This window comes from Cololabis saira, chromosome 13, assembly GCF_033807715.1.
Source record: "Cololabis saira isolate AMF1-May2022 chromosome 13, fColSai1.1, whole genome shotgun sequence".
In the NCBI taxonomy this organism is placed as follows: domain Eukaryota; kingdom Metazoa; phylum Chordata; class Actinopteri; order Beloniformes; family Belonidae; genus Cololabis; species Cololabis saira.
Genome location: NC_084599.1, coordinates 39383219 through 39410969, shown reverse-complemented (window position 1 = coordinate 39410969; position 27751 = coordinate 39383219). Strand labels below are relative to the sequence as shown.

The following is a 27751-nucleotide window of genomic DNA, read 5'->3' as shown; positions in this document are numbered from 1 at the left end:
CCATGGAGGAGGAAGAGACATGTCTGTGGGCTACAGCGTAGACTCTGCGTCGATTTTCGAGAGTGCTTTACTTTGAAAGGCTAACGGAAGCAGCGCCGGTTCCGCTGGACTCTTGACTCGCTTCTGCTGCAGGAAAAGTACCGGCCGGTCAGAGTTTATTGTTCCAGGACTGAAGTTCTGGTCCGGTTCTGAGAGTGAGGATGCAGACAGAGATGGTGCAGATCGACGGCAGCGTGATGGAGGGGGTGAGTACCAGAACTTTCCCCGCCGTTAGAGCCCTGCAGGGCCGGTACCGGCCCGGTGTCGGCCCCGGGCTCACCCCCCGGTTCGGTTCTCCTCAGGGCGGGCAGATCCTGAGACTGTGCGCGGCGCTGAGCGGGATCACCGGCTCCGCCGTGGAGGTGAGCAAGGTCCGGGCGGGAAGAACCACGCCGGGACTCAGGTGAGCTAAAGAGGCTAACGTTAGCCTATTCATGGGGCTGGACCAGGACCAGGACTGGTCCAGAACCGGTCCAGAACCCAGCTAGAGCCAGGACCAGAACCAGAGAGCAGAACTAGAGCCCAGCTAGAACCAGAACCAGGTCCAGGACCAGCACCAGAACTCTCATCACTCTCTCAGCTCAGTCATTTATAAATAAAACACCCAAAAACCAAACACCCATAAAAAGATAAAGAGATAAAACTACAAAAAAGATACAAATACAATCTAAATAAAAAAATTGCAGTGCCATAAATAGAATAATATAAATAGAAAATAAAACAGTTGTTTTTTTAATCAGGGAAAGCACCATGTTTACAATCATCACATAAAAAGGTAGTTCACATGAAATCAGATGTGATTGGTTTCACATACTCAGTCCATTTGGACCAGATCTTATAAAAGTTTCTTTCTCAACCTTCAGGGAGAAAGGCCCAATCCCAATACTCTCCCTACTTTCAATCACTACCCCTAAAAAAGAAGCCACAGATTTTAGGGCCCTTAAAATCTTCCCAGGGCCCTGTCCCAATACTCCCACTACTCCTACTTTCAGCACCACTAGGGCTGTGCGATTAATCGATTTTAAATCTAAATCGGATTTATTAATCAAGACGATGTTAAAAAAAGGAAAATCGGAAAATCGATTTTCCTTTTTAACAGCTTGCTGCATTACAGACGGAGCTCGTCTAGTTATCTTTGTTTGGTCAAGAAAATTGTAAATGTTGTTACTTTACTAAACTCAAGGAGGATTTACAGTATCTTTCAATTGCACTTCATTTCCAATTGGGAATTTTGTTTGCTGTTTTTCTTTAAAAATAAAGATAAAATATTTGAAACAATTTATTCCATTGTCTTTTGTAGTTTTACCAAAAAAATCTACATCGAAAATCGGGTTTTCAGAGAAAAAAATCGGGATTTTATTTTTGTCCAAAATCGCCCAGCCCTAAGCACCACCCCTAAAATCAGGAAGCTGAGAGCCAAAAGCTGTTTTAATTTCCGCTGTAGCGCTGTTAATATGCCACTTTATTAAGTTTTAATATTTTTTCAGGTGTAAAAGTAACCGTTAAGATCCCCAACCTGGGCTCAGTTTATCCAAATAACGCCTGTTAAGAAATTTGACCCGATGTTTTCGGAGATGAGAAGAGCCGCCGGCCCGGAGCAGCAGCAGCAGCCGGAGTACAGACGTGATCGCCGGGTCAACCTGCGCCGTCGTCCCGGGGAGAAACCTGCAGCTCTGTGGAGAATTACCTCTGGCTGAAATAAATCATTTAGGAAGATGTTGGTTTAATAGATGAAATCTAACAGTTGTAGCTACCCTGTTAAGAAATTTGCTCCGAAAATTTCGAGATTTCTGCCTGCCTGCTCGGGAACTGATTTATGGTTCCGCATTAAATCAACGCAGAGCCTACAGCGTAGGGTACAGCGTAGGGTACGGCGTACGGCGCGCGTCGCCGCGTAACCTACGCCGTAGGCTCTGTGTTGGTGTAACGTGGAACCATAAATCAGCCTTTATTCTGGCGAGGTTTGAAAAAGACTTTGCAACAACGGGCAAATGAGTGATTATGTACATTCACTGAGTGAATATTATGAAAGTAAAATATATATTTCTCGCTAGAAATTTAATCAAAATGCCTTTTTATGCAGAAACTAACTCAAAATATTTTATTCACTAAAAAATAAAAAATGTCCACCATATTTTTTTTTTGTGGATCTAGTCCGCAAATGACGACGAAAAGCATTCTGGGAAATTTTTCTGTCAGCTAGTGTGGATCGGAAATCCCTACATCCGTAGGGACAGATTCATAGCCACTACACTCGTTTTCTTCACTACCCCTAGGTGGAACGAGGAATTGGGACACCACTACCCTCATGGGAACGCACAAAATTTAGGGGTAGGGATGAAAACTAGGGGTAGTGATAGTATTGGGACAGTGCCAAAGAGATCTTCTCCATAACCAGTACTGGAGTTGAAGGGGGGTGAGGGGGGATGGCATCCCCCCCTGAAATAAAAACGATCAAAATCATCCCCCCTGTAAAACTGCCATCCCCCCTTTCCATCCCTTATGTCATTTCATCAATGAATGTGGTTTTACTGCTATTTCAACATTTAGAGTCATCACCAGAAAAATAACACCAGAAAAATAACTTATTTGACAATTTTCACCTGTTTCAAGTAAATTTTCACTTAAAATAAGTAGGAAAATCTGCCAGTGGGACGAGATTTATCTTCTTATTACAAGCAAAAAAAAAACAAATGTCTTACTGGCTGCCAACAGTATAGTCAGCAGTTTTTTGTCTTTTACATTCCATGTTTCGAACATTATGTCTCCCAAAAATATCGTTTCACAATTAAATGGCATGGTCACGTTAAATATATTTTCAACATGCTTCTGTATCTCTTCCCAAAAAGGTCTTGATCTTGAATTATACTTGAATATCTCAAAAGGCAAGATCTCCCTCTTTTCTTCATCTCTAACTTCGGAGTCGGACTCTCCTTTTTCTCTTAAATATGTCGTAAATCTTTCTCTGCATTTGGGTGACAATGCATTATGTGTTCACTGTATATTCCTGTGTTCTGCCACCAGGAGGCGCTGTGGGCTGCTGTTACATTACAGTATGTATGTATATGTAACGTTACGCTGCTGTAGTGCAGTTTGCTCTTCTGAGGGACAAACTGGCAGCGTTAGATAAAGGGATACGTTTGTCTTCTAGTTAACATTCGATTAGTTTCTGCTCATGCTGTGAGCATCAGTAAACTGGGAATAACAGGTGGATCATCTGTCCTCTCCACTCTTCTCTCTCCTCCCACTCCGGGTCTATATTTCATTCCTCTCACCCCTGCTCCTCACATGTTGATAACATCACTAGGGCTGCAGCTATCCAATATTTTGCTGATCGATTATTCTATGAAATATTCCATCGATTAATCGGATAAAACTTACTTTTGCTTTATTAAAGCCCAATTATAAATATATAACAGAAGACAAGACAGATTACTTGATTAAAAACAACCAATTTGCAGTAGCGGTTGGTGCTAAAACATTTTTGGGGGGCGCAATTTACCCTGGTCTACAACGGGGTGTAACGGTACACAGAAGACACAGTCAGGTACAAGCTTGGTACAATGGGGAAAAAAAAAGGTAGAAAATAATATTTTGGTCCTTTTTTAATTTAGAAAAATGTAACCATCCAATAATGGCTTATTGGTCCTAAGTTTTAGTGAAGAAGTTCAGTTCTGCTGCAGTGGAAAAAGAAAACTGAACATAAAGTTTAACATTTCAACAAGTCCACTGTTATTTTGTATTGTTTTTTTCTTCCTGGTTTGGGTTCAGTTTATTTTACACATTAGAGAGAAGAAAAACATGAACATTTCCATTTTTCAGCCTGGAATTTATATTATTTGAAAAGATAACGTTCCTTTCCTTCAGATATTTGATAATATACAAAAAATCAACAAATATTTTTTCCAAAGCAAGTGTTATTTAACCTCAATAAATGAAGGTTCAAAAAGATAAAATATGTTTTTATTGGATTTCATTAGTGTAGAGATTTTCTCAAGACTCTCAAATCTTGTAAAAATATGCAGGTTGTAGGGCCGGGGATCGATTCAAATGTTAACAATCGATTCGATTCCAATTCTTAAGAATCATTATCGATTATCACGTTTTAATTCGATTCTGATATCGATTTGTGTTGGTGTAATTAAAAATGTTTTTTGAGCTGTTGCATGAATTATATGACTGTAGTTCTGCAACATATTAATACTAGTATTATTGAGATTCAACACAATTTTATGCACAATTTATGCAATTATAACTGAAAACTTTAATGTTTTCATACTTTTAAATATATTTAAAGGCAAAAACATGGCACTAGTTATCCTCGTGTCCAACAAAACATTCCTTTTTTTGTGCATAAACAAAAAAATACCAAAAGTTGTAATGTAATAATGAAAAAAAATCCATCTTTAGACATACAAATCGATTTTAAGGAATTAATATGAGAATCGGAAAATCGATCTTTGGTGTGTTTTAGTGTCTTTTCCTGTGTGAGTTGTCCCATTGGGCCTGGTCCCGGTCCTGCTGGTCCCAGTCCTGCTGGTTCCAGTCCAGTCCTGCTGGTTCCAGTCCAGTCCTGCTGGTTCCAGTCCAGTCCTGCTGGTTCCAGTCCAGTCCTGCTGGTTCCAGTCCAGTCCTGCTGGTTCCAGTCCTGCTGGTTCCAGTCCTGCTGGTTCCAGTCCTGCTGGTCCCAGTCCTGCTGGTCCCAGTCCTGCTGGTTCCAGTCCTGCTGGTCCCAGTCCTGCTGGTCCCAGTCCTGCTGGTCCCAGTCCTGCTGGTTCCAGTCCTGCTGGTCCCAGTCCTGCTGGTCCCAGTCCTGCTGGTCCCAGTCCTGCTGGTTCCAGTCCTGCTGGTCCCAGTCCTGCTGGTCCCAGTCCTGCTGGTTCCAGTCCTGCTGGTCCCAGTCCTGCTGGTCCCAGTCCTGCTGGTCCCAGTCCTGCTGGTTCCAGTCCTGCTGGTTCCAGTCCTGCTGGTCCCAGTCCTGCTGGTTCCAGTCCTGCTGGTTCCAGTCCTGCTGGTCCCAGTCCTGCTGGTTCCAGTCCTGCTGGTTCCAGTCCTGCTGGTCCCAGTCCCCCCAGTGTGATGGTTTTCTTTGTCCAGACCGCAGCACCTGAGCGGGCTGCAGCTGGTATCAGACCTGTGCTCCGGCGACCTCCAGGGAGGAAGCATCGGCTCCACCGACGTCACCCTGACCCCGGGAAAGATCCGGTCCGGGAACCACACGGCCGACACGCAGACGGCAGGGTGAGGATCCGGGGAACCGGCGGTGGGGGACCGACCCGTGTTACCAGTACTGGAGTTGAGGGGGGATGAGGGGGGATGGCATCCCCCCCTGAAATAAAGACAGTCCAAATCATCCCCCCAGTAAAACTGCCATCCCTCCTTTCCATCCCTTATGTCATTTCATCAATGAATGTGGTTTTACTGCTATTTCAACATTTAGAGTCATCACCAGAAAAATAACACCAGAAAAATAACTTATTTGACAATTTTCACCTGTTTCAAGTAAATTTTAACTTGAAATAAGTAGAAAAATCTGCCAGTGGAACAAGATTTATCTCAAGCAAAAAAATCTTGTTTCACTGGCAGATTTTTCTATTTATTTTAAGTGAAAATCTACTTGAAACAGGTGAAAATTGTTGTTTTTTTCCAGTGATGAGTCTTGTTTTAAGTGTAATGAGATTTTTTTTTACTAAAATGAGACATTTTAACTAGAAATAAGACAAATATTTTTGTTAAGATTTTGAGTTTTTGCAGTGATCCATTTTACTTATCCTGTGAAGGACAGAGTCATATTGATAAGTTCAGAAAACTGTTTTTTATTGTTGTGTTTTGATGTATTTGATGTAAGCCCAGTGGATATTTAAAGCTTACAGAAGGCTGCATTTAACTGCTGCTATGTCATTCCTGCAGTATTTCTGCAGGTTTTTTGGTCAGTGCTATTATTTGTAATATATTATATTATTTGTAATCAGCACAAATTATCTGTCCCCATATGATAAAATCCACCACCCCCCCTGATTTTTTTTTTTTTACAACTCGAATACTGCGTGTTTCTGCCCTGCTCAGGAGCGTGTGTCTGCTGCTGCAGGCCGCCCTGCCCTGCGCCCTGTACGCCGACGGCGGCTCGCAGCTCTGCCTGAAGGGCGGAACCAACGCAGAGATGGCGCCACAGATCGACTACACCGTCAAGGTACTTCACACTCTGGACTGCAGATACACCCGGTTTCAAGGACGGAGGGAGACGTGTAAAAGCCAGAGTCCTCGGTTGTTGGTAGACACGTAGTTTAGAAACCGAGACCAGGGAGTATCAGGACCAAGACCAGGACCAGACCTAGTTATGTCCTGATCCTGCGTGATTGTAGAACATCATCCTGGTCCAGTTTCCATATGAGCTTGTTTTCAACTGCAGCTCAATAACACAGAGAAGTGGATGATGATGTTGAACTCACTATAAATGTTTCCATCCATCAGCTGAGATCAGATATGTGTGGCGACTGCACTACCGTTATTTCTACACTATTGGAGGATTGACTCCAGAGCTTTTAAGGATTGACACGACTACTAACTAGTCCCAAAGTCCTCTAGCAGAATAACCAGCTCCAACACCCCCCTCCACCTCAGAAAAGGAAGGAATAGTAAATGTTACTGATTTAAATTGGACTGAATTTGGAGATGAAACCTGAATTTTAAATATTAAAAATACACAATTATCTACTGATATATTTTAATATATCAAAACATTCTTTCAAGAGCTGTTAGTATTCCTGGAAATGTTGCCCACATGATAGGACTGGTAGAAAAACCGTAAGAGGTTAGTGAGTAAGACAACAGTATAACTCACTAAGAGAAGAAAGAAAGAATAACGAAATAAAGGACCAAATGTTTTTTATTTATTTTTGCCTCCGGTCTGGTTTAAATACACAAAATGAGAAAAAAAAGTTCTGTTTTTCTGTGTTTCCTCCCACGAAGACGCTCCAATCAGACGTTTACACCAGAAGTCCGGAGGTTCAAACTCGGTTTAAATAAACCAGTTAATTTTACCTGCAAAATGAACCACCTGTTTTCATTTCAGGTCTTTAAACCCATCCTGGAGAAATTCGGAGTCCGATTCGACTGCGACATCAAAATGAGGTGTGTGTCCGTGTGTGTGTCCGTGTCCGTGTCCGTCCTCTACAGCATTAACTGAGTGTGTTTTCAGGGGTTACTACCCGAAGGGCGGCGGGGAGATTCTGGCGACGGTGAACCCGGTGAAGGAGCTGCAGCCCGTCAACATGACGGAGCGAGGAAACATCACCAAGATCCACGGCAGAGCGTACGTGGCCGGCGTGCTGCCCTACAAAGTAAAGCACCGACACCCACACCACCCCATTACTCTGATCCGTTCTGCTCGTTCCGTTCTCCACGAAGCTGTGAGGACCCGGCGGTTTCACCTCAGGGCGACGTGCTCCTGGTTGAGGGTGGATGGGCCGGCGGTCCTGTTGACCCGCCCATAAAATCGTCTTCGTGGAAACATCTCACACACATTTTCCTCTGTTTCTAAAACGCCCACCCCTGGTTTAGACAAATAAAACTAATAATAACTGAGCTCCGGGTGCTTGAGTCGGGCTCAAGGGAGCGGTGCTGACCCGGGGCCTGGAGCAGGAACCGCTGGTGAGCTGAGGCGGGTCGGCGGGAGGCGCGAGGTCGACTGGTGCAACGAGGCAGGAAACCTTTAAAAGAACCAAGCGAGCGATCAGGCGAAGACGGGCCTGACGGGCCGGACTAGTGTTGTTTCTGTCAGCCTGTTTTAGTTTTAGTCTAGTCTTTGGGTTGAACTATCATTTTAGTTTTTAATAGTTTTAGTCACGTTCATTCTCCTTTTAGTCGTGTAAAGTTTCAGTGTATTCAGAGTATTTTAGTCAGTCCAGGACCCTTTTAGTGTAGTTTTAGTCAAAGATTGTATTTATCCAAACTCATTTTACAATTCAAACAAGGTTATCTTATTATTATATTATTGTTACCTTATAGACTCAAGAATAAATTCATTCCAGATACAGAAGACTCTAATTTGAGTTTACAACATATTTATTTTTCCACATTTCTCCCCGTCTTTTTCTTTTTCCACGACACATTGGGTTTTCTTTTCCACGTCTAGGTAGGAAAGTGTTTCCAAAGATGGATCTTCTTCTTCTCCCCCCCAGAGCAGATCCCCGTGTTTTTCTATGTAACTTTGTTTTTAATGGACGTTAACTAGAGCTCTGCGTTAACGGCATCAGCCTCTAACTCTGCAGCTGCATCTTCTGGATCTGATTCCTGCTGCAGAGACTGGGATTGAGGACTAACGTCACCCAGCAGAACTAAACCAGAGAAACTACTGAAAACATGGACATTAAACCAGAGAAACTACTGAAAACATGGACATTAAACCAGAGAAACTACTGAAAACATGGACATTAAACCAGAGAAACTACTGAAAACATGGACATTAAACCAGAGAAACTACTGAAAACATGGACATTAAACCAGAGAAACTACTGAAAACATGGACATTAAACCAGAGAAACTACTGAAAACATGGACATTAAACCAGAGAAACTACTGAAAACATGGACATTAAACCAGAGAAACTACTGAAAACATGGACATTAAGGATCTTTGGTAGAACATTTCGTCTCGTTTTGATCAACGAAAATGAAGACACATTTTAGAAGAGTTTTTATTTTGTAATCTACATTTTAGTCTGGTTTTTATTCCTCTACGATATTGCATTATATATTTAATTATCCTTATCGTCACATGACCAGCATTTTCGTTGCGTCTCATCTCGTTTTCCTCAGGTGATAAAAGTTCGTTGACGACGATATTTAGTCATCATTTTCGTAGACGAAAGCAGCTTTAGAGGGGACTAAATGGGCCGGATCAGGCGAGTGAATGTTGAGACCAGATGTTCTCAGTGCTGGACCGGTTCTGCCGGGTCTGGCAGATGGGCTCGGCTCGGCCTCCGTGGTGGGAAAGCAGGCGTCTCTGGCGCCGGTCTGCGATGGCGGCGAGTGTTCCGGTCCGTTTCAGCCCGGCTCTGTCCCTGTGTGTTCGCAGCTGGCCAAAGACATGTCGACGGCCGCCGTCAGAACCATCCGGAAGGAGATCAAGGACCTGTACATCAACATCCAGGCGCTGCAGGAGAAGGAGAAGGCCTTCGGGAGCGGGAACGGCATCATGTGAGAGGCCGTCGCCGGGGCAACGAGGAAGCTGCGACCGCGGAGACGGCTGTCTGACTGACTGCTTCTCCTCGTCTGTTTCAGAATCATCGCCGAGTCGTCTACAGGTTGTCTGTTCGCAGGGTCGGCGCTGGGAAAGAAAGGTGAGAATCAGCAGAAAACAGGATCTTCCTGTCACTTTCCAGCAGTTTATTTTACTTTTTCATCTGATTTTAATTCATATCCAACTAGACACAGTGGCAATCTTCATTTACCCTTCTGTCGAACATCTGGTCATCAATTTAATATTACATTTAGATCCAAAACTCTGGAATGACTTGAATGTGTCGCTGAAGTCCACATTATCTTTTAGCTCCTTCAGAAAGTTATTAAAAAAACATCTTATTCTGTCTTAACCTTCAATGTCTTTATCTTTAATGTAATCCAGACCTTTTATTAGTGATGCACCGAAATGAAAATTTGTGGCCGAAACCAAAAATAATAATAAAAATTTGGCCGAATAACGAATAATACCGAACAATGGTTCTTCAGTTTCTCATTTATTTTGCCAATTTTTGAAAAAAAAAAATTTGAGAATTATCTTTCACTATCTCTAATAGGCTTTGTTCTGCTGACATGTTTGCTGCATTTAACACCGCACGCCGCTCACTCCACGCTGTCCGCTGTTTGATTGCGTCATCACACGACGTTATTATTGTTCGGTTTTTTCCACCGAACACCGAAAGTGTTTTTTTGCTATTTTCGGCCGAACAATTTTGGTTACCGAACATTCGGTGCATTACTACCTTTTATCCATGTTCTCTTTTAGGTTTATATTTATATATTTTTTTATTTGTTGTACATTATCTATGTTATTTCATCATAGTTGATCATGGGAGTGGAACTCTGTACAAGCCCTTCGGGGTTTGTTCCCTCCATGCACTGTTTTTAAAATATTTGTGCTAAATAAATAAATAAATGAATGAAAAGAATAGGGCTGGGTATCGATTCAAATGTCAAGAATCAATTCGATTCCGATTCTTAAGATTCAGAATCGATTATCACGATTTGATTCGATCCGATTCGATATTGATTTGGCTTAGTGTTATTTAAAATGTTTTTTGAGCTGTTGCCTGAATTATATGACTGTAAAATAACTAGTGAAATAATTTCACAATAATTATTGTGAAATAAATAACTCAAACAGGCCTTTCAATATCCATTTTAAAGTGCAAAAAAAAGAGAGAAATTGCAACAGTTCATGCAGTAAACAAATCATTTTAGCTTGTCTAATTTATTCTCTCAATTTATTCTCTAACCACGCACACATGGTATTTTTCAGAAGTGTGATGACAAACTGTGTGTCCGACTACTGGGATTAAAGTTCACCGGGCGAAAATGTAATGATGGGGGAAAAAAAAAAATCGATCTTTAGACATAAGAATTGATTTTAGGAATTAATATGAGAATCGATTTAGAATCGGAAAATCAATTTTTTTCAACACAGGCCTAGAAAAGAATGAATAAGAGCAGCCGGCGGCCAGCAGGGGGCAGCACTCTCTCAGGACTCCCCGAGGTGGTGGATGTGGGTGGGGGTAACCGTGGTAACCGTCTCCCTGCTTTCAGGCGTCTACGCGGACAAAGTGGGGATCGAGGCGGCCGAGATGCTGCTGAGGAACCTGCGGCACAACGGCTGCGTGGACGAGTTCCTGCAGGACCAGGTGAGGCTCACGCCGACTCCAGCCGTCACCTGTGATGCTGTGATGTCACTCTGACCGGCCTCTTCTTCCTCAGCTCATCATCTTCATGGCGTTGGCGAAGGGAACGTCCCGGATCCGGACCGGCCCCGTGACGCTACACACACAGACGGCCATCCACATCGCAGAGCTGCTGACTCAGGTCCGTCCCCCGTCCGGCGCTCTGTCTCTAAATACCAGGACCACTCACGTCTGTGAGAGGCCCTCGGGTCCGATCTCGGGCTGGGGGACACGATTGTTTTTAAAACGATTAATCGGGCGATTATTTTATCGATTAGTCGACTAATCGAACTAGAAATTTGACCGTTGTTCTAACGATTATTTTTCTCTTGTTCGATTAATAAAAACCACAATGTATCAAATATATATAGAAAATCTTTAATAATATAGTTTACTAAACAACACAGTTTTATAGAATAAAATTATACAAAATAAAAAGATCATCCTGTTTAAGTCCAACAAAAATCTCTCCTGGACAAAATTACTACATATTTAAAAAATGCAGTGCACTATATTATTCACATGTGTTAAAAAAATAACAACACGTTAAAAATAACATATTTGGATAAAACAGGGCACTGTTTCACACTAAATTCCATATTTTTATTACATAAAGTCTAATCACAAAAGGAACCTTTTTGTGACGGGTGGAACTAAAAAAATTTAGATGGAATTTATCCCGTCATCATTAGTTTTCTTACACTTTGAAAAGGAAAAGTGTCTTGAGGAGAAGTAAATCTGTTAACCAGTTGTTACGCCTCAGTCAGTGTTGCCAGGTTGAGCAGGTTTCAGCCCAATTGGGCTGAAAAATACAGGACTGGCCGGGTTGATAAAATTTAGGCTGCTTTTCCTGGTTTTATAAAATATTTAGGAGAAATTATTAACTGAAAAGTTTCCATTATGGCAGAGAAAAGTAGAAACTTGCGCAATAAACTCTGATATTTTATTTGCTTTAATCTACTCAATTTAATTGTACTCTTTGTTTGGAGCCTAAACCTTTTTTTGGCTAGTTAGTGCTGTTATGTAGCTTGAAATTTATTACACATTTCATAATTTAAGGTTTTATCATGGAGAAAGTATGATTTGAGATGGTTTTTCATTATTTTGGCGGGTTTTACGTAGCGTTTGGGCTAGAACCTGTCAGATCTGGCAACCGTGACCTCAGCGCTGGATTCCTTAGTCGGCGTAGTCTCAAGACCCAGCAAGCAAATATGAGTAAATTTAGCAACAAATGGCTCGAAACATTGGGTTCAAAGTAGGGCTGGGCGATATGGACCAAAAGTCATATCTCGATATTTTCTAGCTAAATGGCGATACTCGATATATATCAATATTTTTTCTGTGCCATAATTGGGGTTACCCCAAAGCATTATAGCATAGCATCTCTGTTAGCTTCATTTTTTTCTGAGGCAAACCCTTAAAAAAAACAGTCAGTTTTAATACAAAGCCTCGTGCCAAATGTCACACAGGTTCCTTTGTTAACAGAGGTCTGCACAATATCAACATGTATAAAACAAATGAAATAAAAATAAACTGCCTGCATATATAGAATAAAAATGCTTCTTGAATAAAATAAACAAATATCCCTTTCCTGCATAACAATTAAATTAAAATACACTGTGCAATTAATACAATGTAGACAGTAACAGGCAGACTTTTCCACTGAGGTTGACAGTTGTGCAAATAACAAAACATTTGTGCAAATCTCAAATAAAACATTGAAGTCAATTTGACACAAAATAAGCTATATCAAAATCATTAAAAAAAAAAATGTAAAAAAAAAAAAATATATATATTTTTTTTAAAATCGATATAAACGATATTGTCTCGTACCATATCGTGTTTGAAAATATATCGATATATATTAAAATCTCGATATATCGCCCAGCCCTAGTTCAAAGTGTCTTTTTGGTCTTAAATTTTGTTTGAAAATGGAATTAAAAAGTCTTAAATTTAACTTGGTCAGCCCTGTAGACGCCCTGAGACTGTTCCCATGGTAACATGTTCACCTCAGCTGGTCTCTATGGGGGCGGTGCTTCCACCTCCAACCTTAAAAACACTCCTCTCATCAGAAGAACCACTGATTCTGTTCCAGAGCCGTTTCCATGACTACGAGCAGGTTTTCAGGCTTTCCCTGAGTCCCTGACCCATCCAGGGCCGTAAAAGCGGTTACGACTGGCCGAACGGCGATGAAACTCTGAGCGACTTTGTTCTCCGTTTTATATTTGATGGTTTTGTTGTTGTTTGCAGGCAAAGTTCACGATAACGAAGTGCGAGGACGAGCTGAGCAGCGGCATCACCCACATCATCGAATGTCAGGGATCAGGAATAGAGAACCCCCACCTGTAGCTGTACCCCCCCCTACCCCCTCCCCACCCCGCTCCCCCAACACGCTCTGTAAACACACACTGCTGGACTTGGTAGCTGCTCCCCTCCCCCGCCAACCCTCTTAGCTTCTGTCTCTCAGGGTTTTTCCTTAAGAACTGTAATAAATGAATAAATAAAACTCTTCCCAACAATCCCTCGCGTCTGCCTGGTGTTTTAACGGATTGGAGGATTCAAACATAGAGCGAGTCGGGGTCAAAATGATTGCGCTTAAAACTAGAGGATGTCGGGTTCAAATGAGTTTTGTTCAATGATTATGACACGGAGGTGAATGTAAGACTTTTCCAGGACTCGACTAAGAGTTAAAGCAGGGGTGGGGAACCCTGGTCCTCAAGAGTGCCAGTTCTTGAATCCACACACCTGATTCTAGTTAAAGCTCGTCATCACTTCATCATCCAGGTCTTCACAAGTCTGATAATGATGGTGTGTTGAAGGAGGGAAACATCTAAAACATGGATCAGCAACCCGTGGCTCTAGAGCCGCATGTGGCTCTTTAGCGCCGCCCTAGTGGCTCCTGGAGCTTTTTCACAAATGTTTGACCTTTTTTTTTTTTTCTTCTTTTTTTTTCCCTCTTTTTCCTTTTTTTTCTTTTTTTCTTCCTTTTTCCTTTTTAATCTCGACATTTCGACTTTTTTCTCGACATTTCGACTTTTTTCCTCAACATTTCGACTTTTTTCTCGAAATTTTACTTCAACATCAATCTCGACATTTTGACTATTTACTCAACATTTTGACTTTTTCTCAACATTTTGACTTTCTTCTCAACATTTTGACTTTTTTCTCGCCGTTTCCACTTTTTTCTCGAAATTTTACTTCAACATTAATCTCGACATTTCTACTTTTTTCTCAACATTTTGACTATTTACTCGACATTTTGACTTTTCTCAACATTTAGAATTTTTTCTCGACATTTCCACTTTTTTCTTGAAATTGTACTTCAACGTTAATCTCGACATTTCCATTTTTTTCTCAACATTTTGACTTTTTTCTCAACATTTTGACTTTTTTCTCGACATTTCCACTTTTTTCTCGAAATTTTACTTCAACATTAATCTCGACATTTCTACTTTTTTCTCGACATTTTGACTATTTACTCGACATTTCGACTTTTTTCTCGAAATTTTACTTCAACATTAATCTCGACATTTCCGTTTTTTTCTCAACATTTTGACTTTTTTCTCAACATTTTGACTTTTTTCTCAACATTTTGACTTTTTTCTCGACATTTCGACTTTTTTCTCGAAATTTTACTTCAACATTAATCGCGACATTTCTACTTTTTTCTCGACATTTTGACTATTTACTCGACATTTCGACTTTTTTCTCGAAATTTTACTTCAACATTAATCTCGACATTTCCGTTTTTTTCTCAACATTTTGACTTTTTTCTCAACATTTTGACTTTTTTCTCAACATTTTGACTTTTTTCTCAACATTTAGAATTTTTTCTCGACATTTCGACTTTTTTCTCGAAATTTTACTTCAACATTAATCTCGACATTTCTACTTTTTTCTCGACATTTCCACTTTTTTCTCGACATTTCGCCTTTCGCCATTTGTCTTCATTCTAAAGCTGATACAAGACTTTTCCTTTTTTGTGGCTCCAGACATATTTGTTTTTTTGGTCCAATATGGCTCTTTCTACATTTTGGGTTGCCGACCCCTGATCTAAAACATGTAGTACTGCATCTCTCGAGGACCGGGGTTCCCTATGCTGGAGTTAAAGGTTGAAACTACAACTTTTCGATATCTAATATTTGAGCACAAGACTTGAGGTCAAGAGGTTACAGTAAACACTGAGGTGCAAACGTGACGTCTAAAGGTGATATTTGTATTTCTGAAGAGTCTGGACCACTGGGGGGGAATGGCCTGGTCTTTTCCACACCTGCACTTCCTGCCCCCCCCTGGTTTCCGTGGCGTCACCAGCCCGGGTCCGGCTCGGGGATGAATGCTCTGAAACCCGAGCCCCTCTGGGCCCTGGGTAACCCGACCCGGCTCACCTGACACCTCCTCGGCTCACCTGCGTCCCTGCAGTCGTGTCCGCCGGCCTCAGCATGGTGGACGCCGGGGCCTGCTGGACGAGGCCCCAGGACGACCCCCGGATCCTCCAGCTCGGACCCGGACCGGGACCTGGACCCGCTCTCAACCAGGTCTGGATTTCACTGGTTGCAGGTGAGTTTATTTCAACAGGATGAGGGTCTGTGAACCACCTGGGGGATCTGAGTCCGTGCTCTGAAAACCAGCCAATCAGGGCAGAGTATTTCATCCATATACCTGCACTTGAGCGGCTTTGACCCGTTTTTGATCATCCAGAGTGTCGAGAGCTTAGTCCTCATCTTAACTCTTCAGTGAAGGATTCCCCTTTCGTTTTAAACCCTTCTCTCTCCAACGCAGTGAAAAAAAACATCAGCTCAGAGCCGGAGGTAAACACGGCAGGTCTCCCACTTGTCTGCCTCAAAACACAAATGTGGATATTTCCTTTGCAGAGATGGATAAAATTAATGTATCTGTTTTAATTCTGGAAATGGGTCACCGGTATCTTTTACAGTATCAGTCCAAACTAAAGACTTGGTCCAGCTCAGAGTTGTTGTTTTTAGTTAAATTTTAGTTATATTATTTTAAGGTTTTAACACAGTTCACTAATTAAATGAAATAAGATAAGAGTGCCTTTTGAATCGCATGCACGCATAAACACTAAAGTTATTCAGTGGATTTGAGGAATACCTGAAAGACAGGGAGATGATTTTAATCCTCAACTCTGGAACTCTTTAGATAGGTCTCTTAAGTTTGCATCATCCTTAAAAATGTTTAGGACCAGCTAGTGCTGGGCGGTATGACCAAAAATTTATCTCACGGTATTTTTCAAAATTATATCGGTTTCACGGTATATCACGGTATTTTTTTTTTTTTTTCATGCACAACTGGGTTTTAACCACATTTTCTAATGATTTGGAAAGGAATTGCTGCAGTAAATTGGCTTAGAATGGCCTATTTTACTGTCATGAGGAGCATGCCTAAATCAAATAAATTTGATTTAGGCATGCTTTTCAAAGAAAAAAATCTTTTACAAAATTACAAGGTAGAAAATATTTATTGAACATAAAAAACTGAACATGTTTTAATTTCCCAGCATTATGTTGTTTTGGTTCCACCTCCTGGTGAATGTTAGGTAAAATTCTTACGTGGTTACTTTTTGGTTGGCCAACGATTTATGTTTGTGGTGCAACCGGTACGGGAGCGGCCAGTCTATTTCCTTATATTACAACCTACAACTCCGTTATTAATTGTTCGTTTTTTTTCCCACTTATTCCACCGAACACCGAAAGTGTTTTTTTTGCCATTTTCGGCCGAACAATTTCGGTTACCGAACTATCGGTGCATCACTACTGCTAAACAGTCCCCTCACAAACAGTGTCCAGCGGCGCTACGTTCCCAACGTTGTGTACACTCCTGTACATACTCACCGGTATTACGGTATATAAAAAATTAATATCATAAGAAAAATAAACACCGGTAATCGGTATGAACCGGTATACCGCCCAGCACTAGGACCAGCTTGGTGGGGTATCTCTTATCTGGGCAAAATGAATAGGCTATTTTAATTGAAATGAAATTGCCATTTTATGGATATTTTTTGTTTGTGTGTTTATTGTGTTTTTCTTTGTTTCTTTTACCTTTTCTTTTTTCCTTTCTTTTCTTTTTCTATTGATTGATTTGTTTTTGTGATTTTGTATTGAGGGGAGGATTTTTTATAAGCCCTTCGGGCTTCTTTTCCTCTCCTGCACAATTATTTGTCCTTGTATTGTTAATATAATTACTGTTTTATCATTGTGCATATGAATAAAATAAAGTAAAAAATAAAATGTTAAACCTTTATATCCAGATGATGATTAGCTGCTAAATATCACAACTTCACAGTAAGTGCACTTAAAAACGTCTTTTAGGTACCTAAATAGTAAAGAGTGAATAGAGTAAACATTGAAGCAGTTGTACAACAAGAGGTACTGTATAGTATAATTCCACAAAATATCTTCTTTTTTTAATCTCTTTTTATTAAACACAAAACAGATTCTTGGCTTAAGATACATATTTTTCTAACTTTAACTTTTTTACATTTCCAATTAGACCCTCTTAGTGTGTATTTTATCTTTTTCCTAATTTTAGATACACCACAAAATATCTTAAACCGCTTTTCTGGTATAAAATGCGTTGATATAGTTTCAGTAAAACGCAGTTGCATACCTTTCAAGTTTTGGATTTAAAAATAAGGGACATTTTCCGCCGCTGTCCGACCAGCCCAAACGAGGTCCATTATTACATTTTTAAAAACAGGTTTCCAAGAAATCTAAAATAACTACCTGTCAACCTCTTACAAACTACAATTATGTGCTCAGAATCTGATAATCTGACCTTTGTTGACACTGAAATGCTGCGTATGTGTGTAATTCCTATAATAGAGCCTCAATGAAAACACAAAAGGGAATTAAAGCATATTTATTTATTTATTTTAAATAGTTTCAGTTTATATACACCTTGATTGTCTTCAATTGAAACATTTACATTTTCTTTTAATTTGTCATCTTCACTCATGTGTCTCTCTGGCGCCGCCCTGGTGGCGCCAGACAGTTACACTTCTTTCAGAACTCGTAACTGAGCCCCGTCCTGCTCCTCTTTAGGGAAGTAAATTCGGTTTCCCATTTTTAGAAATATTTACACAAAGTCTTCGATTTTTCGGCAGAAATTTCTTCTTTCTCGTTACATCCATCCATCCATCTCTGATTTGTTGCTCCGAGTTTGGTCCCGTTGTTGCCACTAACCTCGCGAGAACTGCCACCCAGGCTACAGCAGGTGGCAGTTCTCGCGAGAACAGTGGCATTTCAGTTTGGAGATGCACAGGAATGCTTTTAACAAAACATATCATTTTATAATTTACGGGAAAATACTAATACGGGAGGACGGCGGGGAAGACGGTAAAATACGGTAGATTCCCGGCCAAAACGGGAGAACTGACAGGTATGCGCAGTTGTTGTTGTTGGCGCCTGAACACCTCATTTTTTTTCTTCTTTATTGAACACAATAAAACAATATAGAACAGTAATTAAACATCTTCTTGTAAGGATTATACTATAATATATATATATATATTTATGAAATTATAGACATAATATGAGATGCTGTCAAATACAGAGCTATATAGAAAAACAATTAACTATATACTGAAATAAAAGACAAACAGGGGTTTTTATAAAGTGCAAACTATAAAAGTATCACAGTATTTAAAATCAGGCAAACAAAAGTGCCAAAAAGAGGAGCAAGGACTGAGGCATGTATCAAAAAAGCAGAAAACAAGATATATCGTCACAAATCGTTTTAGCCATTTTGTTGGAGTCTATTTTTCTCAGGGATAAGAAGAATAATTTAAAAACATTTAAAAACCAATCAAAGGAGGGTTTGCTATTCCTCCACTTACTACAATGAATATGATATTTACCCATGAGAATAATCAATCAATCAATCAATCAATCAATCATTTATTTTAACTCACGACCATGACCACATGGTATGGAGCACAAAAACACAAACATTTGTACATTTGTAGCAAGTGCAAGGCTGTACATGTTCAACTAAAATACTCAATTTGGCAAAGAAAAAAAAAATGTAAACAGAGGAAGGACATTCTTCAAAAAGGTGCCTAATTTATAAATAACATTTAACTTATTAGATTGAAGTAACAAAATCAATTTAAACATAGATGGTTGGTTTGTATAATACTTTGGTAAGTATTTTTGTCTGAGATTCATCATATTTACATTTTTACATTCAAACAAAATATGAAACTCATCTCCAATACGGTTGACGTTACAGAGGTTTCAGAATCTCTGACTTCTATCCAAACCTTTATTCCTTCCAGTGACTTTTGGTATTATGCTGTTATTCATCCTAAAATTACAAATGGCCTGTCTATACTTTTGATTCTGACATAATAAATACTGTTCTAGGTTAAACTCTTGCTTAATCTCTACATAAATATCACATGATGTCATCCTATACAGTTCATTTTGCCATTTTTGCAGGAATTGATCTTTCAATAACATATTTATTATGTCAGATACATTCGACTTCAAGTTATCTATATAGAAAACATATGAGAGATATCAAAGACTGGTATGTCCTCTAATCTAACTAGTAACCAGTTTCTTAATTCTAACCAGAAGTTTCTGGACACAGGAAAAATATATGTTCTAAAAGTTTCATCTGCTACATTACAGAAAGCACATTGATCAACTTCGAACTTGAATCTTCTTGAAATTGAATCGCCTGAACGCCTCATTTAGTCCATGGGCCAGAGCCCAAAATTTCACTTGTCAGTACCAGTCAAGGTGACAAAACTTACTTATGATTTTTGAAAAGATCCATGTCTGTAAATAATATTTTGGTATGATAACCCTTCCTGAGTGGCAGCTGGATCATAGTTATCAGCTCATGAAGTTATCCAGCCCCTCCAGAAAATTACATTTTAGATGCTGGTGCATATCCTGGTTTAGACTCATGTACAGGAAATCTTTTTTTGTCAGAAAGATTCACATCTTAGCTTGAATGAATGCTTAAAAGGTCCCCTTTAAAATGATACCAAAGACAATATTGTGAAACATTGACAGATATCCTGTACATGAGTCTAAACCAGGATATGGAGCAGCATCTAAAATGTAACTTTCTGAACTTCATGAGCTGATAACTATGATCCAGCTGCCACTCAGGAAGGTTATCATACCAAAATATCATCTATAGACATGGATCTTTTCAAAAATTAGAAGCAAGTTTTGTCACCTTGAGTGGTGCTGATATCTGGTCTGCAGAGGTGTCAAGTAACGAAGTACAAATACTTTGTTACCTTACTTGAGTAGAAATTTTGGTTATCTCTACTTCACTGGAGTAATTATTTTTTCAGACGACTTTTTACTTTTACTCCTTACATTTTCACACAATTATCTATACTTACATTTTAAAAACAGCCTTGTTACTCTATTTCATTTCTGCCTTTAATAAAAAACTATCCAGTTAAATTGCTCCATCCAGATAGAGTGAATTTGGTTGTGGTTGTTTCAGATGTTCTTGTCCAGTTTTGTTCTTACATCCGTTCCCTCAGATTCCTGCAACTAAACTTGGATGTACATTCCAATAAAAGTTAGGATAAATGATAACATGCCTCTGAAGTTTGACTTTTTGCACCATTACAATACTTATAGGCAACTAGTCATCATATCTCCTGCTCTCTGAAACACATGTTAATGCTCAATAGTACACATATATGGTTCTTTAATATATTTGCATTATACTAAGATACATTCATTTTCAATGGCTTTTGTCCTTAATGGCTTTTTCCCCCTTACATTACTTTTATACTTTAAGTAGTTTTGAAACCAGTACTTTTACTACTTTTACTCGAGTAAAAAACTTGAGATGATACTTCAACTTCTACAGGAGTATTTTTAAACTCTAGTATCTATACTTCTACCTGAGTAATGAATGTGAATACTTTTGACACCTCTGTCCTGGACTAATTGATCAACTTCAAACTTGAATCTTCTTGAATCTTGATTCGCCTGAACGCCTCATTGTGGCCGCGCCGCCAGCGGACCGTGAACGCAGCACGACCCGCCCTGGCCGCTGATTGGCTGCGGTCGCCATGAGCGCGGCTGGCGTTGCCATGGTGACGTGTCTTAAAGAGGGGTCAGGTCGCTCGGAGCCCCAGACTGCCGGAGCGTCGACGAGCATGCCAACCCGGGAGCGATTCACGCTCAAAAACGGCAAAACGAGACAAGGGACGCGGTGGAAGACGGATGGAAAAGTCGGAGGGGGGATTATTTTTAACTTTTTAAATCACTTGTCCGGGTTTTAAACGGCCACGGGGAAAGTTTGGAGGAGCCAGCGTGCGGGAATTAGACGGCCCCATGACGGCGGAGGGCGTGAGACACTCGGCCGTGCTGTCCGCGCTGTTCGGGACGGCCGACGACTACGAGCTGCTGGGAACCGCAGAGTTTATCAAAGGTAACTCCTAAAAGCGGCTTAATGAAGATGGTTTCATAACAAGTAAAGAGATTAAAGTGTAATCAAGGAGTGCAGAATGACTGGGAGGGGATTTCAGAGGTTGGTGCATGGGAGGAGTATCAGTAAACGCATCTAAACTAAACATTACTTTTTATTCTTTAATAGTGTCAGAGGTGTCAAAAGTATTCACATTCATTACTCAGGTAGAAGTATAGATACTAGAGTTTAAAAATACTCCTGTAAAAGTTGAAGTATCAACTCAAGTTTTTTACTCAAGTAAAAGTATAAAAGTACTGGTTTCAAAACTACTTAAAGTATAAAAGTAATGTAAGGGGGAAAAGCCATTAAGGACAAAAGCCATTGAAAATGAATGCATCTTATATAATGCAAATATATTAAAGAAGCATATATGTGTACTATTGAGCATTAACATGTGTTTCAGAGAGCAGGAGATATGATGACTAGTTGCCTATAAGTATTGTAATGGTGCAAAAAGTCAAACTTCAGAGGCATGTTATCATTTATCCTAATCTTTATTGGAATGTACATCCAAGTTTAGTTGCAGGAATCTGAGGGAACGGATGTAAGAACAAAACTGGACAAGAACATCTGAAACAACCACAACCAAATTCACTCTATCCGGATGGAGCAATTTAACTGGATAGTTTTTTTTTAAAGGCCTAAATGAAATAGAGTAACGAGGCTGTTTTTAAAATGTAAGGAGTAAAAAGTACAGATAATTGCGTGAAAATGTAAGGAATAAAAGTAAAAAGTCGTCTGAAAAATAATTACTCCAGTGAAGTATAGATAACCAAAATTTCTACTTAAGTAAGGTAACGAAGTATTTGTACTAAACTACCGGTACTAAGTTTTGTGTTTTGGGTGGGAGGAGTGATGTTTTTGACTCTGAAAGTGGTTATTGTGGCTATCAGATCCCTCATTCATGTTTCTCTTCCAGGACTACAACACACCCCCTTTTACTGCCAGAAACTTTAAAACTATAATTAAACTACATTATTGATCTTTAATTATTTACAAGAAAACTTTAAGTAAACATTGAACTTAAAGTAAACATAAGGTGAAAAACAGGGATAGCAGAACCCCCCAGAGATCAGGAAAACTATTTTTGTTTCTTTTTCAACTTTTAAAACAAAACATTAGATTTCTGTGTTTCTCCTGGAAACAACTGCACTGATGAGGTCACATGCAGGATTCAATTTTCAATTCAATTTGATTTATATAGTGTCTATTACAACAGAAGTTGTCTCTAGATGCTTATAAGAGATCCAGAACATAAACCCCGAGCAATTATTATATAAACAATAACAGGTAAAAACTCCCCTAGTGGGAGAAAAACCTTAAACCAAACAGTGGCAAGAAAAAACTCCCCTTTAGGAGGGAAGAAACCTGGACCAGGATCTGGATCTTAAGGGGGGACCTCCAGCTGAGGACCAGACTGGACAGAGCAGGAAAACAGAGAACAGACAGAGAGAATGAAGAACAGAGAAAGGAGAGACACAATGGCTAACCGGTGCACTACAGGGACGACTGTATAAACAGATGTAGACAGCAGACACTGAGCTGGTTGGGGGGATTCTGCAGGTCAGTATGCAGCTCCTGAAACTCTGGCCTGCAAACATACACAGAAGAGAAAAGGAGGGGAGGGGGGCAAACCAGCACAACAAACTATAAGAACAAAGGATGACCAGGTAGCGCAGGTGAACTTTCTCAGAGAACACGATGGAGGGTACAGATGTGCTCCTACACAGTCAGGTGTCCAGGATCTGTACCAGTACTCCAAACCCTCTGCAGTCTTTACTCTGCCATTATCATCTGTCGAGGACGTGTCATATCAACAACCATACATACCATACATACACATGCTCAGACTCAGTCCTGTGGACAATTTACGATCATTAATTAGCTTAATTTGTAATTTATGTATTTCAAAACAGGGACAGTGCACAATAAGACATCGATCTTGTACAAGAGAATATGCATTGTGCCAGGTTGCAGCAGCTTTCTATTCTCCACCTGTAGTCCCTGGGCAGGTTGATGGAATAGTACATAAAAATTAGTTTAGAAAAAGAAAAAATAAGTAAAAGTGCAGAACAAAGCAAAGAGACAATAGATAAAAAAGACAAATAGAAACATGGAAGCAGATTCAACAGAGCATGGGATCTGTCAGATGATGGCACCTAAGATTTAAAGCTAGGCACACACACACAACACACTTCATAAATGTGTACACACACACTTGTCTTGACAGTAACCAACGCTTGGCAAGATGTGAGAAAGTGTGGGGACTTCTACATGAAACAATGCTGAAAGCTGAAGATAACATATTTTAAGACTGTGCGAGGAAGTCGGGGTTACCCGGTTAAAACAACTCAAGAAAAGGGTAAATCCCACACGGAAAGGCTCCTGCTGTGGTTTGGACCAGGTAAAAGACGGTCCTTTTCTGTCCAAAATTTGCCGTAAACATCTTGAGACAAGGTTTTCACACAGTCAGCAGGAAAACTAAACAAAGCTGAGTTAGCAACAGTAACTAAGGGGGGGCGGGGCTTACTGATGGGTCAGTTCTGCTGCCGTCTCTGTTGTTTTGAATAGTGGCTCCTTTAAGTCATCGCTTAAAACCGGTCCTGTCCTCTTGTGGTTCTGTACTGGTGGTCTGTGGTCTGGACTGGCATCTGACCCGTTTCACAAGACGGAAGTGTAGTTGAATCCAGAACAACCGGACCAATCCTGTGTGTGCAAGAGGAAAACATTTACATGACTGACTACGTTCAACTTTATAGCTCAATAGAAAACAATAAAAAAGTAGGATAAACAGTACTCGAGTTGAGGGGGGATGTGGGGTGATGGCATCCCCCCTGAAATAAAAACGGTCAAAATCATCCCCCCTTTCCATCCCTTATGTAATTTTATCAATGAATGTGGTTTTACTGCTATTTCAACATTTAGAGTCATCACCAGAAAAATAACTTATTTGACAATTTTCACCTGTTTCAAGTAAATTTTCACTTGAAATAAGTAGAAAAATCTGCCAGTGGGACAAGATTTATCTTCTCATTACAAGCAATAAAATCTTGTTCCACTGGCAGATTTTTCTACTTATTTTAAGTGAAAATCTACTTGAAACAGGTGAAATTTTTTTTTTTTCCAGTGATGAGTCTTGTTTTAAGTGTAATGAGATTTTTTTTACATAAATAAGACATTTTAACTAGAAATAAGACAAATATTCTTGTTAAGATTTTGAGTTTTTGCAGTGATCCATTTTACTTATCCTGTGAAGGACAGAGTCATATTGATAAGTTCAGAAAAGTGTTTTTTATTGTTGTGTTTTGATGTATTTGATGTAAGCCCAGTGGATATTTAAAGCTTACAGAAGGCTGCATTTAACTGCTGCTATGTCCTTCCTGCAGTATTTCTGCAGGTGTTTTGGTCACTGCTATTATTTGTAATATATTATTTGTAATCAGCACAAATTATCTGTCCCCATATGATAAAATCCACCATCCCCCCCTGATTTTTTTTTTTTTTTTTTTTTTACAACTCGAGTACTGAGGATAAAGTGATAGAAACTGAAAGGAAAACAGTCAAGAACGTACATTTCTGTTTATTTCTGGAGCCTCATCAGCTCAGACAGTAAACCAGCCAACGACGGCATTGAACCCTGAGATGATCCACTTACTTTAGGCCGGGTTTATCTGTCATGTAAGTCGGAGAGATCCTGACGTTAGAAACACAAAACGTTCACGTCACCGTTTCACACGACTTCAGGTGATGTGCAATCTGGTTGGAAGAAGTTTGAAAGTTGAAACGTTTTTTTCTTTCCCTCTTTTCTCTCTCAGAGCGTCTGTACTTCGCCACGTTACGCAGCAAACCCAAAAGCACCGTCAACACTCACTACTTCTGCACAGACGACGAGTTCGTCTACGAAAAGTAAGTTTAACCTCCTGTGTTGCATTCTGGGTACTTTATTTGCTGCCTGTTGTCTATGTAGATGTTTTATTTTTCATTAAAATCTCTGAATCATGAATTTACCCTGATATTTATTTATTTTTTCTGCCTACGCGTGTGGCTATTTTTTTCCCAGCAGTTCATCTGTAGAAGATTGCTGTCTTTTAGATGTTTTACAGATAAAAACGTTCTCCCGTAACGAGGTGTGGCACCAGCTTGTCTCGGTACAAATCCCTTCATGCTGGTTCTTTTACTTTTTCTTTCCTTTTTAATATTAGATTGAGCTGCAAATGTGGAACCTGCTTGTTTTTGGTTCCCATCTGAATGGGATGATGATGATGTTTCCATGGCAACTTCTTTTACAAAGCACTTTCAAACAGCCACAGCTGAAACAAAGTGGCTTGGTGGGGTATTAGCAGATTTATTGATCTTTTGGGAATCAAAGTAATTCAGATTTATCCAGACGGGGATCAGTTCCTATTTCTACATCACGGATTTGAATTTATTATTAATAAATACATTATTAAAATATGAACTAAATGACTTGCAGTTATTTTTTCGTGCTCAAAATCTGACTTTTTGCCACCGGTGAGTAGATGAGCGTCGGCCGACATCATTCCTGTTTTGTTTTTATTCTCCAGTCCACATGAGACGTGCAGTTGTTTCCTCTGGTGACAAACTGCAGTATCAGCTGAAAGTCTGAAGCCCTGACTGAGTCAGGAATGACCTGTTTTGACAGTTTATATCATTCCTTTTTTTTTATATCTTTTTATTTCACAAAAGAAAGGCAATCAAAATTGTTGAAAAAGATGGCCACGGTTATATTTTTCCAATGTTAGTTTTTCTAATGGTAGAAATGCTGTGAGTTGATCTATGAAAGTCTTATATGATGGCGGGGAATCGTTCTTCCAAAATAAAAGTATACATTTTTTTGCAAAGTAAGTGATCAAAATGAATATCCTGCATTTTTTGTTATCTAGTTGTAAATTATATGTGTCATTTAATAAATATAAACTACTGCTTAAATCAAATTTTGTCCAGGGTTAATTGTGTAAGGGAATGAATTGAATTCCAATAACTTTGTAAATGGTCGCATTCCCAGAACATATACATGAATGTTCCCTCCATCTTTTTACATCTGGGACACTTTGACGAAATATCCTTTGATATTTTATGCATTTTTATTGGAGTTAAGTAGAATTTGTGGATGAATTTAAAATTAGCTTCCTTAATTTTATTACTTGTAAATTGAAAATGTACTCTTTCACAGATATTTAACCAGGCATTTTTTTTTCTACGGTTCTGCCTAATTCCTTCTCCCAAATCTTTTTTAACAACTGAAAAGTTATATATATCATTCCTGAGCGTCTGCACAACTTTAGATCAGAAGGAAGTACTTTTGGAGCGTCAGCGCTGATGCACCGGAGCAGCTCTAACCTCCTCTCCTCCGTCTCTGCAGCTTCTACGCCGACTTCGGGCCTCTGAACTTGGCCATGCTGTACCGATACTGCTGCAAGCTCAACAAGAAGCTGAAGGTGAGTTTCTGCTGCCGCCGACTGCCTGAGCCGGAATGACCAGAATGCAACAGGATGGATTCAGCATGACGCAACGCCTCCCTCGCGCTGTCACACACAACACGACAGAGCCGCGCCGTCGCACACCCGGCTGCTGTTTCCGCCTCCAGACCTCAGAACGCCCGTCCTCAGTGTGATGTGTTTGATGTTTCCTTGGCGACGGCATTCCTCGCTCGACTATTATCATCTGTTGTCTCACGACGACCGGCGGACTGGACGGTCTGGATTCACACATGCTGTTGGGACTCGCCCTCGTCCTGACATTGATGTTAATCACTAGTTAATACAAACCTGTTTTCAGAATCTGGATCTAATTACTGTTTTTACTGTTGAATGTTATTGAAATAACTTTTGTCGTCACACAAAGATAATAATGGCTGTTATTTAAATGAATGGCAGAAATGTCTCAGATCAGGGAGGAGGGAGGAGGTTCTGCTGCAGACCTAGGATAGGCGGGAGAGATGATTTCTCTGGACTGGCTTTAGGAACATCTTTGTGTTTCCCCTGAAGATCTAGAGTATGTGGCTTAGAAGATGGAAGTCTGGGCCTCAGCTCCGGGTGCTGCCCCTACAACACAGACTGCGTTTCCATGCATCAATAACCCTTTTAAAACACGAATATTGGCAATAACCCGAATTTGCACGGCCATGTAAACACCAATAACCCCTTTGAATAACCCCTGGGTTACTCTTCAAACCTGAATATTGGGTCATGTAAACGCCAAACGGAATATCCCGATCAAACGGAACAGGAATTTATTTTCTGCACATGCTCTGTTCGCAAGGAATCCTGATCTTTTTGAGTCCAG

General features: G+C 40.0%; 2 protein-coding genes across 3 annotated transcripts in view; both read left to right on the top strand.

Annotated features, from left to right (window-relative positions):
• The first annotated feature begins 85 nt into the window (after positions 1–85).
• Positions 86–13491, top strand: rtca (RNA 3'-terminal phosphate cyclase). Its single transcript, XM_061738872.1, has 11 exons — positions 86–245; positions 342–442; positions 5137–5280; positions 6106–6229; positions 7112–7170; positions 7238–7379; positions 9115–9236; positions 9321–9379; positions 10842–10936; positions 11010–11114; positions 13223–13491. Exons 1-11 carry the CDS (start codon positions 201–203, stop codon positions 13319–13321), a joined length of 1095 nt encoding a protein of 364 aa, XP_061594856.1. The 5' UTR covers positions 86–200; the 3' UTR covers positions 13322–13491.
• A 7603-nt stretch (positions 13492–21094) lies between these two features.
• cdc14ab (cell division cycle 14Ab) overlaps positions 21095–27751 on the top strand; it is a 45672-nt gene continuing 39015 nt past the window's right edge. For both annotated transcript variants that reach the window (XM_061738877.1, XM_061738876.1), the window contains exons 1-3: positions 21095–21406; positions 25261–25351; positions 26829–26904. In XM_061738877.1, the coding sequence (XP_061594861.1) occupies positions 21310–21406; positions 25261–25351; positions 26829–26904 (264 nt within the window). In that variant the 5' untranslated portion in view covers positions 21095–21309. The remainder of the gene's footprint in view (positions 21407–25260; positions 25352–26828; positions 26905–27751) is intronic.